The sequence below is a fragment of the Gossypium hirsutum genome, chromosome A04, assembly GCF_007990345.1.
Source record: "Gossypium hirsutum isolate 1008001.06 chromosome A04, Gossypium_hirsutum_v2.1, whole genome shotgun sequence".
Lineage (NCBI taxonomy): Eukaryota > Viridiplantae > Streptophyta > Magnoliopsida > Malvales > Malvaceae > Gossypium > Gossypium hirsutum.
The window spans coordinates 81,419,658-81,436,102 of NC_053427.1; the positions used below are offsets into that span (position 1 = coordinate 81,419,658).

The 16,445-nt window shown below is 34.3% G+C and overlaps 1 protein-coding gene across 3 annotated transcripts; it reads right to left on the reverse strand.

The window, feature by feature from the left end:
* Window positions 1-372: 372 nt before the first annotated feature.
* LOC107937296 (probable protein phosphatase 2C 58) lies at window positions 373-2,881 on the reverse strand. 3 transcript variants are annotated; one of them, XM_041111508.1, is made up of 6 exons: window positions 2,778-2,880; window positions 2,557-2,647; window positions 1,855-2,097; window positions 1,470-1,746; window positions 1,215-1,369; window positions 373-1,126 (listed from the first exon to the last, which is right to left on the reverse strand). In XM_041111508.1, the coding sequence occupies exons 2-6, from the start codon at window positions 2,587-2,589 to the stop codon at window positions 989-991; spliced, it is 846 nt and encodes a 281-aa protein (XP_040967442.1). In that variant the 5' UTR covers window positions 2,590-2,647; window positions 2,778-2,880; the 3' UTR covers window positions 373-988. The 3 variants fall into 3 exon arrangements, with proteins under 3 accessions (XP_040967442.1, XP_040967441.1, XP_040967443.1); XM_041111507.1 differs by having other exon boundaries at window positions 2,557-2,881; XM_041111509.1 differs by lacking the exon at window positions 2,778-2,880 and having other exon boundaries at window positions 1,855-2,066; window positions 2,557-2,755.
* Between the last annotated feature and the right edge of the window lie 13,564 nt (window positions 2,882-16,445).

Genomic DNA, 16,445 nt, shown 5'->3' on the forward strand with positions numbered 1-16,445 from the left:
TTAGTTTTTTATAATTAATAAATACTTTTATTCCTTGAGAATTTAAATTATTAATTTCAAAATAAGAAATTGAAAACAATGTTAACGTGAATTTTCTTTTTAAAATTTTGAAAGCTTATATATATATATTTTAAAAAACTTTAACTATATTAATTTATAACGAGACAAATTAATTCATCAAAATAAATACATTTTTAAAAAATAAAATGCTATACATGAATAATAAATTTATCCATTTTATAAATTAATTGTTTGTGTTACTTGCATTTTAATACTCTCGAATTCATATCCTCTTATATTGATAATAATATCGAAAACAATTAAACTAATAATAAATCGACAACATGTATTTATATTTATACGTTGAATGGATTGTACTCAGTAAAACTTGCTAGCAATTTATTGATTTTCTTTTTCCTTTTTGGATGATAAGCACAACATATTCTACAAATATATTCTTAATATTCATGGAAATTTAACTTCTTGAAAGGCAGAGGATATGAAGGAAAGAATCATCCATCAATCCTTTCATTGTCTTACACACATTCACACTCGCACTCACACACAACAAACAACATCAACATGCATCATCATCACCATCACCATCACCATAAGAGTGTACTTTTTTCTTTTTTCCCTTTTCCCTTTTCCTTTTATTTGTAACAATCTTTATTAAAGGAAGAAACCATTCAAAATCGTCACCCTTCACATGTCATGATGATGCTTCAGTTATGTATGGAAGCCTTGAAGGCATGGACGGTCCTATCCTTGATAACATTGAAAATCAACAACATATCATCAACGATGACGTTGCAGACAATTCAAGTAGTCATTTTTATAAAGCTGGGTCAACTTTTTACATACAAACAGTTTTATGGTAGGCTGCAACAATCACTATAGCTATAAAGAGGATAAAAAACGTGGCATGGTATACACATATTTAGCTATTCATTTTCTCATTAATTCGGTACTCATCGGAAGAAATATATCACCGGAACCTTACAACGATGCAAGATATGTCATCTTTGCTCTTCTTAGAAACTGCTGCCTCAATCAAGTGCTTTGCTGCTGATTGAGCATCCTTGATGTTTTTTATGGCGTCCACTGCTTCTTGGTTTGACATAACCTGCAACGAGATCCGCTAAACATGAGAAACTTTGAATCTCGATTGAATTAATATTTGCATGAGAAACTAGAATTGCAAAAGTAATAACCTTCCATATCCCATCACTGGCCAGAATAATGAACTCTGTGTCATCATCAATAGTCACCACTTTCACGTCGGGGTCGGAGCTAAGGTGTAACTTTAAACTCTTATCGCCAAACGCCCTTGCTACAGCCAGTTGCCCGTCAACCCGTGGAACATCCCCTGTGAGGATCAGATAATATATGTCAGTTCCAATTTCCAGATACCAGATACCAGATAATGGAGTTGCAGAATTGCTAGTATTTGTTCTAGTTAGTATTACCTGGAAGGTTTGATACAAAGCCACCGCGGCTCTCAATCAATCTCTTCTCTGTGCTTGGTTCGTGATCAACGGATAGTTGTTCTGCCACACCGTTCTTGCACATAACTGCCCGAGAATCTCCTACATTCCCCACTACCAGTTTCTGACTGTTGATAAGTATGGCCGTCACGGCCGTTGAGCCTCCTCTGCCTAGAACCTTTGCTTTATCCAGTATTTCTGCATCAGTGGAGCGATAAGCTCTTCTTATTGCATCCTCCATGTTGGTCCAAAAATCATGCTGCATACAAATGTTTCATAAGAGATCCTGTAAGTGTGTGCATATATATATATCTATATATAAGGGAAGTGACAGAATCATATGTTGATTCTTACACTAAACTCTTACCTGTTTCAAGATGTTATCAAACAGATGACTCTGCAAGTACTTTGCAACATCATGGCCCAAATGTCCATCAAAGATTGCAAATAAACCTAACTCACTATCGTCTTTTTTCTTGAAGTCAGAAACAACATAATCTTCCATGTCATGATTTGATTTTCCCTTCAGGCAATGAAAACCGTGCGTCGTATGCTTTGACATTTTGCTCTTCCCTTTCCCTGTGTCAGCCCCAGATGAAAATAGCCCAGCCTTCAGATGAAAACATAACATCGTTACCGACATAAAAGTAACTAGATTTATTTATCCCCAAAAGATATACTATTCTTATAGTTCATAAATTACATTCTAAGGATAAAAAATCATCTCTTAGAAACTAAGCACGCTAAGCTAACATCTACCTTGGTAAGCCTTGTATAAGAAAATCAGAAGTAATTCAACAATAAGAATACATTATAAAATTCAAAACATATATATATATATATATATACACACAAATAGTTTGATTCAGGAGCCAAATAAAGTTTTAAGCAAATTTATGCATTAAATCCCAAAATGTATATAAAATTACAATCTTTAACTCATTTGTCAATAAAGAACTATATTCAAAAACTAGGAAATAAACCAAGCAATATGAAACCTTTTTTTTTTCCAAAAACAATACATCAAAGCATCATAAAAATAAAAAAAAGGATTGAACTTTAAACTGACCTTCATTTTTTGAAGAATATCTTTCCCATGCATGTTGTAGTTTCCTTTTCCTTTATTACAGCAAGCACCAAAAACAAATTTTCTTTTAACACTGAAAATAACCAAAAAGTTGAGAGTAGAGAAGCTGAAGAATTGATGTTAGAAGAAGAAAAGCTTCAGAGCAGAGGACAAAAAGCAGTGTATATAGAGAAACAGAGGAGGAGAGGGAAAGGAAGATTGACCGCCGAAAATGTGACCTAAGTGTGAGTTTAGCTTTTCCGCCCCGCGTGTTTTGAAATGAACGCGTTCTTGCCGACGACTTTTCTTCACATTATTAAGATTACCATCTTTTTTTATTATTAGATTTCCCTTTATACTATATTCTTGGGCTAGCTGTTTTTGTTCCCTTCTTCTTTTATTATTATTATTATTATTATTATTATAAGTTTTACTAATTTAATAATACGAGTTTAATAATAAAATCTTATAATAACAATAGTTGAAATTATTTCGGATTAGATTTTTTTTTAAAAAAAATCATTCGAATTTAAATTCATAAATTTATTTAAAATTTTAAATTCATTTATTATATGTAAAGTATTTGAATAATACTATTAAACATCTAAATTCGCATCAAATAGTAATTTTAATATAAAAATCTATAAATTATCTAATTTTATAATACTCAAATTTAAAAAAAAATATTTACAAATATTTAAATCTATAGTCCAAGTAACGATCTCTCAATGATAGTTTAAAAGTTTAGGTAAACTTAAGAAATATCATTATAATTACACATATATATATTTATTTATTTGGATGAATAAATTGGTGACCTACAGCTTCAACTCAAGATATTCTCTTATAAAAGGTAAGGAATAAAGGTAGTCTAATTATTGCCATTTTCTTTTTAATCTCAGTTATCACCAAATGGTTTTCCTAAATAATACCAATTTAAACGAAAAGTAATAAAAATATTATAGAAAAAAATTAATAAATATAGAAAGGTAGTAAGAGTTTAAATCATTTTATTTTGAAAAATAATTACATTTTTACTTAAAAACTACTCCTTTTTCACTTTAAAAAATAAAAGAAAATTTTAATATTCTTAAAAGTTTTCACCCACCGTGGGTTGTACCAATTCTAACATAGCTGGGAAAGGGGATATTTTGTTGATATACTTACCATGACATAAATGTGTTTGAGAGAGTCCAAGTCAAAATAGGTCAGTAGAGACAAGTGGATTATTAGCTCTTTAATACATCAATTTCATAGGTCTCATTCGTACATCATAATCAGATTGCTCTCAGTCTGAAGTAGCATCTTAGTTTCGACCCAAAAAGAAAGTATACATGATATTTTTATTCTTATATTTGGAAATAACATTTACATATTCAAATATGCATGTTCAAATGTTGATGTATCATAGCTACGTTTTGGGATGAACCCAAAAGTTTATTTTTGGTTAAATATAAATTATAAAATTTTAAGGAGGATCTTTAGTATTTTAGAATTTTAAAGGGACTAAACTAAAATTTTGTTTTATTTTTTAGGACTAGAGTGCATTTTTACCATTAAGTTAACCTATAATTTAAAAAAACTTTAAAGAACTAAAATAATAATTTACCAATTGAGAGGGGAAGGCCCATTCTTGGCTACATTATACGTATAAATGCACATATGATGGTTTGTAACAAAATCCATGTTAGGACGGTTGGACAAAATACGCTAAGGAACAAATAAAAATAAAAATAATTATATATACAAATAAAACAAATTAATATAAGTAAATATTTATATAAATATTTATTTTTATGTAAAAACACCAGATTTAAATAAAAAAATTAAATAAATATTTATATTTATTTAAAACATCATATTTGAAAACAATTAAATAAACAAAGTTTTGGAAAACCAAAAATCGAATACGGGAATTGAGTTTTACTATATGTTGAGACTTGTTTTCATCGTTTTCTTAAAATAGATTTGGTTGCTCCTATGGTACTTGGAGAAATATTGGTCAACTATTTCCCATGATACAACAATAAAATAATCGTGACAGTAGCACTTCTGCAGTTCAATAAATTGTTGATCACCTAAATATGAAAACTGTTCAATATGTACTTCCTTAAGCACATCTCAATCATTCCATAATTTTCAATACATTTTAATAATTATATTCTTTCTTAGATTTTTTAAAAAAATCTATTATAAAAATTATTTATTAAATATTTTAAATCCTTTCTTTCATATGGTCCTAGTATTTGTTGTTGTTGATTTTTTTATATAATGCCTAAAACTACTCATAGCTAGAGGTGTTCATGGGCCGGACCGGTTCGGGTCGGGCTCAACTAAAAAATCATGCCCATTTATTGGGTTCGGGCAGGGCCAGACCCAAAAAATGGGCCTAAAATTTTGCCCAAGCCCGACCCAGATAAAAATACTAAAACCTGGGTCCGGCTCGGCCCGCCCGTATTAATTTTTTATATTATTTTAAAATATATATAATATATCAAAAATACTAAAAATATCAAAATAAATATTTCCCAACAAATTGAAAATAAATTTTTAAAAATATGTAGACTTAAATAAACACTAAGATAAATACAATTTAACAAGCAAATGCTTCTAAAATAATAAAAAAATTAACAAATGCCTTTAAAATAATAAGAAAATTAACAATAAAATAAATTTTATACAATATCCAAACAATAACAACAAAATAATAGCAACATAATTGTAAAATGGTAGCAAAATATGGAGAAAACAACAAGAAAATAACATTCAAAAATAAAAAATATGCAGATTTTTTGTCCTTTAGTGAATTCGGGCCGGGCTGGGTCAGACCCGGGCTAAAAATACCTTACCTGAGGCTCGGCCCATTTTTTTAACGGGCCTTATTTTTTTGTCCAAGCCCATTTTTCGAGCCTATATTTTTGCCCAAACCCTCTCACATTTCGGGCGGGCCTTCGGGCCAGGCCGGGTAGCCCGGCCCATGCACACCTCTACTCATAGCCCATCGCCGATCATTGAATAAAAGAATAATGCACTTCAGCGCATTCAAACCCATGTCCTCTTGCATTGACAACAATATTGATACCACCTAAGCTAAGACTCAATCAACAAATTTTCAATTGTTAAATATATATTAATAAAGATAATATTTTCAATGGATATAATAAAGATATCAAATTGTACATAACGAATACAATTATATTAATAAATTTAATAATAAAATTATTAAAATATCAATTATAAAAAGCATTACAAAAATGTATAAAACTATTTCTATTTTCCACTTACATAAATCAATCGCTACTTTTATATATAAATATCAATCATAGGTGATAAATACCAATTGAGTAATAGCTAGTTTCCACCTTTGCCACAACGGTGTGGTCAATGCCAGTTCTTTACTTTCTTTGTACTTGTTTTAGCTCGTAACTTGTTTATAAAGTTCACATCCTCTTCTATCCATTTATTTTCCATCCATTGTCCAATCATTATCATGTCAGTTCCAATCATTGTTTAGCTGGTTACGTCAATTGAGATTACAGTGTTACATTATAAAATTTTGAATGAAGTAAAAATTATTTATTTAATCACAATATTTTTTATATACCAAAAAAAAACTATAGTATTTTTCATTAATTTTATGCTTATTACTGCTTAAATATAAAGTGTTTGAAATAATAAATGTTTTGCAAGGAATTACCAAATTATGAGATCATCAAAATATTTATTCATTAGATGTTATTGATATAATTTTTAAGCAATGCATACTATTTTGCTCTTGCTTTCGAAGGAAGCAATCGATTCCACAATTGAAGTTTTGGATAAACATGGTGGTGTATGTTAAAGAACAAGTTTATTGAACATGGTGTGATCACTGACTGATGCGTGAACACCATTGTGTTTTGATAAGTGTCAAATATACGCTGGTTAAGAAGGTAGGCTTTCATATTGTTTTCGTATTTTTTTTTGTTAGCTTAAATATGAACAAAAACTCATGATGAATTGTTTTATGGTGTTTTAGGTACTTTTCCTGTTGAAAATGCCAAAATTCTGAAATATTATAACTTTGTTTGGCTTCCTCATTATGGGCATTTTTATACTTCCGGTTAGAAATTTTATTTTTGAGTCGAAGTTAAATAATATATTTTTATGATGGTAAAAATTTAATTTTATCATTTTAATAGTCTATATTTTTATAATTTTTAAAGGATTAAATTAAAATGTTATCATTTTTTTGGAAGGTCGAAGTGTAATTTTATATTACTAATTTAAAATTTTATAAATTATAAAAAACCTAAATAAAAAATTTTTTATTTCAAGGATACCAGGGCCCCTGCCAGCCTTCTTGGATCCGCCCCTAGCATCTCTAAACTCAGGCTTTTAATACTAACTTCACACGAATTAAATTATATTAGTTTAAATCAAGAGATAATTATTTTCCTCAGCATCCATTCATGGATAAGATCTAGATCAAAACTATGGAGCCCTAAGGGCGATATGTCTTTGCTTGGGTGGCAAGCTTTTTATTCCCCTTATAGTGACCATTTTGGTTGCCCTATTGGGTCAATTTCAACCCATATATATATATTTTGAACTCTCAATTAATTTTAATTAAAAATTAAAATTAATTATTCAATTAAATAATTTATAGAAGTCCTATTTTGATGCCGATGCTTCTATTATATTAGAAAATATGTATAATTTTATTTAATTATTATTTATTCCCTTCCAAATAATCAAATAATGTCTATCTCTTAACTTTGGTTCCAACTTGTGAACACACAATGGAAACATATATACTAAATGATAAATCTAGCTAGATAAAACCTAATTTAAACGTAAAGTACATATTGGACTCATAAAATTTTAGAATTAAAGCCCCCATGTCAGTTTAGACTTGATCAAATGCTTCATAATTTGTAATTCTTGACTTGGACTTGTACAAAATTTTCAACTCAAACACGCTTCAGTAATTTAACCATAGCCTACAAAGATCCAAATGACATGGATCGTAGTGTGCCGGAAAGTTAAGAGTCAGCTCTACAAATTGCAACAGAACTTCATTACCGATTCCGCTGTGATCAAAGACGTAAATGTATTGACATTTAGATGATTTTCTAGCCAAACTGGAAATCTCAAGTTATGTGGTTTTACCACCGTTCATGCTTGCACCATCTCCTCTTTTATTGAAAAGATTCTTGCTCAAATCTAAATAAAACTAAGAGGAAGATAGTTGAAAAATCCAACTCAAATTAGTTTGCGAAACCATCCTTTTCAATGAGAGTTAAGTTTATTAGTGTTCAAACAAGAAGCAGTCTCAAACACTCTTTGTTAACATACATTGTCATCTATGAAATTTTCCAAACACATGTTAAGAACTTCGAATGTCATGCAAGTGCTCCATTTCCTCAAGTAACAATTTAGGAACAAGTGTTGTGTTGTATTGTTAAATTTATAGCATGCAATATTAAATGTATCCAATACAACAAGCATGATATCTCTAACTCTTTTAATTTTAGGCAACCTATCACAAAATCTATAGCATTATTGTTTTTTCTCCGCCAAAAGTAGATTTTATTCAATTAAGTTCAAGAGTTATGAAACTTTGAACCAAAAAAGCTGCAACCATACAGTCACACCAGTTCATACCAAAATCAGATTGAAAAACACCTAATGCTTAAAAAACTTAAAAACACTTGGAAATACAGCTAGAAAAGCAACACCAAAATAAAAACCAACAAAAAAACCAATATCCTATCCACAACAGAAAGCAAAAATTCTCAACACCTAAACCGGCATCCACCATATGAAAGTAGACCAACAACCAATCCCTTTCAAAAACATCAATATTCCCTAAAGCCTTGATTCAACACCTTAACAGAACCATAACCATGAATAGGAGAACCCTCCTCCCAGAATCAAAAACCACTAGATGCATACACCATTTATATGTCTAACCATTGTTCCACACCCAAATCAAAATCAACAACTTTAAAACTCGTCGTACAAACTAAGGAGGTGAAAGTTTCAAATCTAAAATTTTACTAGAGTAAACCCATTTGATCACCATTATGTCCCTCACTGACAAGTAATTTTTCCATTAAACATTTTTTTTAAAACTAATAAAACATTCTAAATCTTCGTATCAAATTTAAAGAGTACAAATTATTAATATCAAGAAGTAGACATTAAAAGTATTGAATATAATAACAAGATATATTGTACTCTGAAACTAAGTAAAATAAATATCCATGCACCAATCAGAAACAGGCCACAAAGTAAGAGATCAAGTTTGAAAGAAAATTCTTTGGGTTTCGTATAGTCCCACCATTGACCCAGTAATCGATGTCTTAAACACATCATTGTTGAAGCAACAGTTCATAATTTAAAGGTGAAAATGATGGTAGTTGCTTTGTGGGACAGGGGGGGAATTATGGAAAATCGATTGTAGCTCTCGTAAATTATAGTCATTCGACTAGTCATATATACCATCTCAATCTTAATAACCAATACCAATTATACCCCATAAATAACAAATATTTTATCTTAGCTGCCTCCAAATCAATCCTTTTCAATTCAAAATTCAGCAATTATATTGCATTGGGGGACAGTTTTTATTTATTGGTATAGATTAGGAGTTGAAGTTTGCCATTTTGGTAACATATAGTAAATATCTTATAGTAAAATAATATATGAATGATTGAGTTTCCTATTATTCTATTATTGCTATGAAGGTAAAACAAAATCGTCTTAATTTCTTTTTCTTTTATTTTTAAAATTAAATTAATTAGGATATATATATATTTATTTACTTATTCACCTAATCACAAAATACGTGGTTCAATAATTAATCAGGGAATTTCTATTTGTGGTGACGTATACTGTTAAATTCTTTTGCAAACATGTAACGAAATAAATATATTGATGGCAACCGTTTGTGATTATAAAGGAAGGCCAATTATTAGGAAACAATGTTTATTATTAGATGAGGAATCAACATGACCAATTTTTGGGAAAATTTTTTAATTTGATAATTATTTTTACATTGAGATATAAATTCTTTTTTTTTTGTCTAAAAAAGTGTTAAAATACTGGAAAAATCATTCATCTTATTAATCACTTAATGTACTGAACTTATACTTAATAATTAACTAACTTCCTAACAGCAAAAACTAATTAGTTACATGCTAACTAACTAGCTAGCTAATCCTTTTAACGCTCCTCCTCAAGTTGGAGAATGATATACATCTTTCATTCCCAATTTGCTGACAAGATGATCATGTTGAGCCAGACCTAAACCCTAGGTTAAAATGTCTGCTTGTTGATCTTTAGTTGAAGCATGAAACGTCTGCACAACACCTTTTTTTGTATCTTTTCACGCACAAAATGACAATCGATCTTGATGTGTTTCATTCTTTCACGAAACACTAGGTTAGCAGCAATCTGCAACGCCGCCTGACTATTAGAAAATAGCACTACAGGAATCTCCTACTTGATTCCAAGCTCTTCAATGAACCCTTTAAGCCATACCAGTTCAGCAACGGTGGAAGCCATGCACCTATACTCGACTTCTGCTGAAGAGCGTGACACTGTATTTTGCTTCTTCGACTTCCAACAAATCAGAGAATCACCTAACTTGATGCAATATCCAGTAACCGACCTACGCATCATGAGATAACTTGCCCAGCTTGAATCACAGTATGTATTCAACACTGGCTTTGAACTAACTAATAAGAAAATTCCCTGTCCTGGATGCTATCGAACATACCTAAAAATCCATAAGGCTGCCTCAAAATAAACCTTTTTAGAAGCTTGCATGAATTGACTTAGATGTTGAATTACAAAAGTAATGTCTGGACACATATGAGTTAAGTAAAGTAATCTGCCTATCAACCTCTGATTGAAAGGAGCAGTGGGTGACGCAGTAGGAGCAGGCAACTGATTAGCAGAAAAATCAAAGAATGACTTAGCCAGTGACCCAGGTGATGTACCACTAGCATTAGAAGAAGGAAAAGAAACATTCTGTGGTGTAAAAGGTTCTTGAAGTGCTTAATGCACAGGAATGATAGGGATATGAAGAAAATCATAATCAAGCTCGAGTGAAGATGAAGAAACAGGAAATAAAGAAGAATTTTTAACAAGTGACTGAAAAGGAAATAAATTCTCATGAAATATTGTTGGAACAATGGCAGCAGCAAACATCAAACAAAGTTACAACACAGTGTTTGCAAGACTGAAGCAAGAAGAATCGAAGCAAAGAAAAGCAAAGCAAAGCAAAAATTTGATCAAAATTGAATACTCAGCAAAGTTGTAACTGAACATTACACATTTTTCATTCAAATTTGAAATATAAAAGAGTTACAATGTACATTGACAGTTACCTAATGTATTTAACTGCCCCAACTAATACAAACCTAATCACTAGCCAAAAAATAATCAAATATAGCTGACCAATCAGCCATTACATCAAAAGATCTTATCACTAACTTAAGTTTAACTAGTATTACAAACAAACTAAAATTGAACCGAACCAAATTACATCAAAACAAAACAGCAAAGTTGGTTGCTTCATTCGATTCAAAAACCATTCGTGCGCACCAAGCAAAATGAGCTAAGCTCGATAGCTGCTGGTCTTGACAGTAGCAAGCTTCTGGCTCCATGTTGCATTGCAGTCCAGCTTTCAACACTCCTCCTTGGACTGTATGCAACACATTCCAATTGCACTTCTCAAAGATTCAAATCGAGCAGCCCCTAAGGGCTTGGTCATTATGTCAGCCAATTGTGCTCCTGAGCTGCAATGCACAAGGCTGACTTCCTTTGCTTGTTCAGCCTCTCTAACAAAATGCAGTTTGATTTTAAAATGCTTAGTCTTACCATGGAACACAGGGTTCTTGGCTATTGCAACTGCAGACTGATTATCCACCCAAATTTTAGTTGCTTCATCTTGAGTTTCATTAAGGTCGTAAAGCAGCTTCCTTAGCCAAATGGCCTGATTAACTGCACCTGCTGCAGCAATGTACTCTGCTTCAGCTGTGGACTGAGCAACAGTTTGTTGCTTCTTTGAACTCCAGCAAAACATGCCCGATCCAAGTGTGAAGAAGTATCCTGAGGTACTCTTCATGTCATCGAGGGATCCTGCCCAGTCACTGTCAGAGTAGCCTTCTAGTTTCAGTTGGTTCCCACTTTCAAACATTACACCAAAACTAGCAGTGCCCTTGATGTATCTAAGGACCCTCTTTGCTGCCTTCAAATGTGCCTCATTGCAACAATCCATAAATCTCGATAACAGGCTGACACCAAACATGATGTCTGGCCTTGTTGCTGTTAGATACAACAGACAACCAACTAGGCTTCGATAGTGCCTCTCATCAACCCTCTGCTGATCACCACTGCTAGTCAGCTTTTCTCCTTGGGCCACAGGTATGCTGACTGCTTTACAGTTATGCATGCAGAATTTGTCTAGGATATTCAAAGCAAATGAGTGTTGGCTGATGAAGATACCTCGATCAGACTGGAGAACTTCCATGCCAAGGAAGTAAGTCATGATCCCCAAATCTGTCATTTCAAACACTTGCTGCATTTGGACCTTGAACTCATCAATGAGCCCAACTTTGCTCCCTGTCACAAGCAAATCATCCACATACAAGGAGACAATCAGCAAGGTTTCATGTTCTGACCTTTTAACATACAGAGTAGGCTCACTAAGGCTCTTCACAAATCCAAGTTTGGTCAGGTAAGCATCAACTCTGTCATACCAGGCCCTTGGTGCCTGTTTCAGGCCATAGAGGGCCTTTCTCAACTTATACACTTTGTCTTCATGTCCAACAACTTCAAAACCTTCAGGTTGCTCGATGAAGATCTCCTCCTTGAGAAAACCATTCAGGAATGCTGATTTGACATCCAATTGGTAAACTTTCCACTGCTTCTGAACTGCTAAAGCAAACAGCAGCTTAATTGTATCTAGTCTTGCCACTGGAGCAAAAGTCTCCAAGTAGTCCACACCATACTGCTGACTGTAGCCCTTCACCACAAGCCTGGCCTTGTGCTTGTTCAGTGAGCCATCAGCATTGTACTTGGCCCGGTACACCCATTTAACTCCTATGACCCTCTTGTGTTCTGGTCTGCTCACCAACTCCCAAGTCTGATTTTTGTTGATCATTTCCAACTCAGCTTCCATAGCTTTCATCCAGCTTCTATTCTTAGTAGCCTCTTCAAAGTCTGAGGGCTCAATCACAGCAACATTGCACCTCTGATAGACATCAGCCAAAGTTCTGGTGCCCCTCACTGGTATATCATCGACAACATCATTACTTGGTCCTTCTTCTGCAGGTTCAGCAACCAAGTCTAACTGGTCCAATTCAGACAAGTCAGCCTCAACACCATTCCAATTCCACACCTTTTCCTCATCAAACTTTACATTCCTGCTGACTAAAACCTTCTTTGCTGTAGGATCATACACTCTATAGCCCTTCTTGTTGCTGCTGTAGCCAACAAAGATTCCTGGAGTTGCTCTGCTCTCAAGCTTGGTCCTTTTCTCTACTGGAATAAGTGCATAACATACACAGCCAAACACTTTTAAGTGTGTTACCACAGGTTTGACTCCATGCCAAGCCTCAAAAGGAGTCTTATCCTTAATTGCTCTAGTTGGCAATCTGTTGAGCAGATACACTGAGGTGTTGACTGCCTCAGCCCAAAACTGACTTGGAAGCTTGCCTTGAAACAAGAGGCACCTGTCCATGTTCAGTACAGTCCTATTCTTTCTCTCACAGACTTCATTCTGTTGAGGAGTATAGACTGTTGTGAGCTGATGGTGAATCCCAGCACTGTCACAAAGCTTCTGAAATCTTTCAGACACATATTCAGAGCCATTATCAGTTCTTAAGGCTCTAATTTTGCAGCCTGACTGATTTTCAGCATAAGCCTTGAATTTGCAGAAGGCTTCAAACACATCTGACTTTTGCTTCAAGAAGTAGACCCAGCACAACCTTGTTAAATCATCTATAAACAGGGCAAAGTACCTGTTCTCACTGATTGAAGGTGTTCTCATAGGGCCACAAACATCAGAGTGCACCAATTCGAGCTTGTTTTGAGCTCTCCAAGCACTGTCAGCAGGAAAAGGCAGTCTAGCCTGCTTACCAAGCTGACAAACCTCACAAACATTCCCACTAACTTCAATTTTTGAAATGTCATCAACCAAATTCAGCCTATGTAACAGATCGATGGATCTAAAATTTGCATGGCCTAGTCTCTTATGCCACAAGTCAGTGCTTTCAACAAGGCTGGTGTATGCCTTTCTTTCTATTTGGCTAACATCCAGCATGAAGCACCTATCAGTCATAGAGACTGTGACTAACTCCAGACCATTCATGTCTTGAACAATACAGCAACCATTCTTAAAAACCAATGTATAGCCCTTTTCAACTAATTGGCCTACACTAAGCAAATTCTGGTCTAAATCAGGTACAAAGAGCACATTTGTGATCAGCTTGTTACCTGAACCAGTGCTAACCAGCACACTGCCCTTGCCTTTAGCCTTAATCAGCTTGCCATCTCCTATTCTAATCCTCGAGTGGAAGCTTCTGTCTAGGCCCTTAAACAGCTTCTCGTCTGCTGCCATATGGTGTGAGCAACCACTGTCTAGTAGCCAATCATTGCTGGCCTTGGTTGTGCCAACAAAACAAGTTGCTGTAAACACATGCTCCCCCTGCGCTTGAATGTCCTCAGCAGGTCTAGCTTGTTGCAGAGCAGCCTCCCTTGGTTTGCCCTTGCACACCTTCTCCACATGGCCAAACTGCTTGCACTTTCTACACTGAATATCTGGCCTAAACCAGCAATACTTTTCTGAATGTGTTGTCTTCTTGCAATGAACACATGGTGGGAACACCCTTTTTGCTTCATCTTTTCCTGACTTGACCCTTCTATTATGCCAGGGCTTCTTGCCTTTTGCACTCACACTCGAGCCTTCACTGGCTTTAGCCTGGAAAGCAGCTTCAGGATTCTCTTCCTGCCTATTTGCCCTCCTTTGCTCAAGTGCATACAGGGAGTTTATCAGCTCAGACAATGAAATGGCTGATAAGTCCCTCGAGTCCTCAAGTGAAGAGATTTTTGACTCAAATTTCTCAAGGAGAGTTGTAATGACCTTTTCAACAACTCTGGTCTCTGTGAAGTCTACTCCCAGGAGCCTAATGCTGTTGACAATGGCCATTATCCTGTCTGAGTACTGCTTGATGGTCTCAGACTCCTTCATCCTCAAATTTTCAAAGTCTCTCCTGAGGTTGATCACTTGCTGTTGCCTTGTCTTATCAGTCCCCATGAACTCCTCCTTCAGCTTCTCCCAAGCCTGCTTTGGTGAGTCACAGGCCATGATGCGAGTAAATATCACATCAGAGACTCCATTTTGCAAGCAGGCCATAGCTGTATGCTTCTTGGCTCGCTCATCAGTATGTTGCCTCATCTGTGCAATGGTGGGATTGGCTCTTAATGGAGGTGGTTTAGCATCATTCTCGATCACACTCCAAAGATCATGTGCCTGGAGATAAGTCTTCATTTTAACTATCCAAATGTGATAGTTTTCTCCAGTGAACACTGGTGGAGGTGGTGGAGTGAAACTCATTCTGCTAAACTGATTTTAAGTGCTTCAATCTTACCAAATTTTGAACTTGCTGTTGGTTTTGATTCGAACACAACAGATTGCATACAAAGGCCCCTCAAAGACTCGGGCTCATGATACCATTTGTTGGAACAATGGCAGCAGCAAACATCAAACAAAGTTACAACACAGTGTTTGCAAGACTGAAGCAAGAAGAATCGAAGCAAAGAAAAGCAAAGCAAAGCAAAAATTTGATCAAAATTGAATACTCAGCAAAGTTGTAACTAAACATTACACATTTTTCATTCAAATTTGAAATATAAAAGAGTTACAATGTACATTGACAGTTACCTAATGTATTTAACTGCCCCAACTAATACAAACCTAATCACTAGCCAAAAAATAATCAAATATAGCTGACCAATCAGCCATTACATCAAAAGATCTTATCACTAACTTAAGTTTAACTAGTATTACAAACAAACTAAAATTGAACCGAACCAAATTACATCAAAACAAAACAGCAAAGTTGGTTGCTTCATTCGGTTCAAAAACCATTCGTGCGCACCAAGCAAAATGAGCTGAGCTCGATAGCTGCTGGTCTTGACAGTAGCAAGCTTCTGGCTCCATGTTGCATTGCAGTCCAGCTTTCAACAAATATAACATCACAACTAACAAAGAAAGTCTTGGAATGAATGTTAAAAAGCAAATAACCCTTTTGGACAGTTGAATACCCCATGAAAACTGACGGAATAGCTTTAGATGTGAATTTATCATTATTGTTAAGCACTGTTGCAAAGCAAAGACAGTCGAAAACACAGAGATGAGACAAATCGGGAACCTTTTTATGAAGCATTTCAAAAAAGGACTTCCAATCTAAAACGGAGCAAGTTAATCAAGTAGCAGGCTGTCAAGACACGTTCACCCCAAAAATTTATGGGTACATGGGACTGAAATTTAAGTGCATGGGCAACATTGAGAAGATGTTTGTGTTTACGTTAGGCTACCCCATTTTGTTGTGGGGTATCCACACATGAGCTTTGGTGGACAATTCCCTGTGAAGAAAAAAACTCTTTCCCTGCATGATCAAAAAACTTGGAACCATTGTCGCTCCTAATGGTTTTAATGGAAGTAGAATAATGATTTTGAACATAGGCAACAAACTGTTATAAAATAACTATGGCATCACTTTTAAGACGAAGAAGATATACCCATGTCATTCTAGTGAAGTCATCGACTAGTGTGAGAAAATATTTATGCCCACTATGTGTTGATACATGATATGCACCCTATAAATCAATGTGTA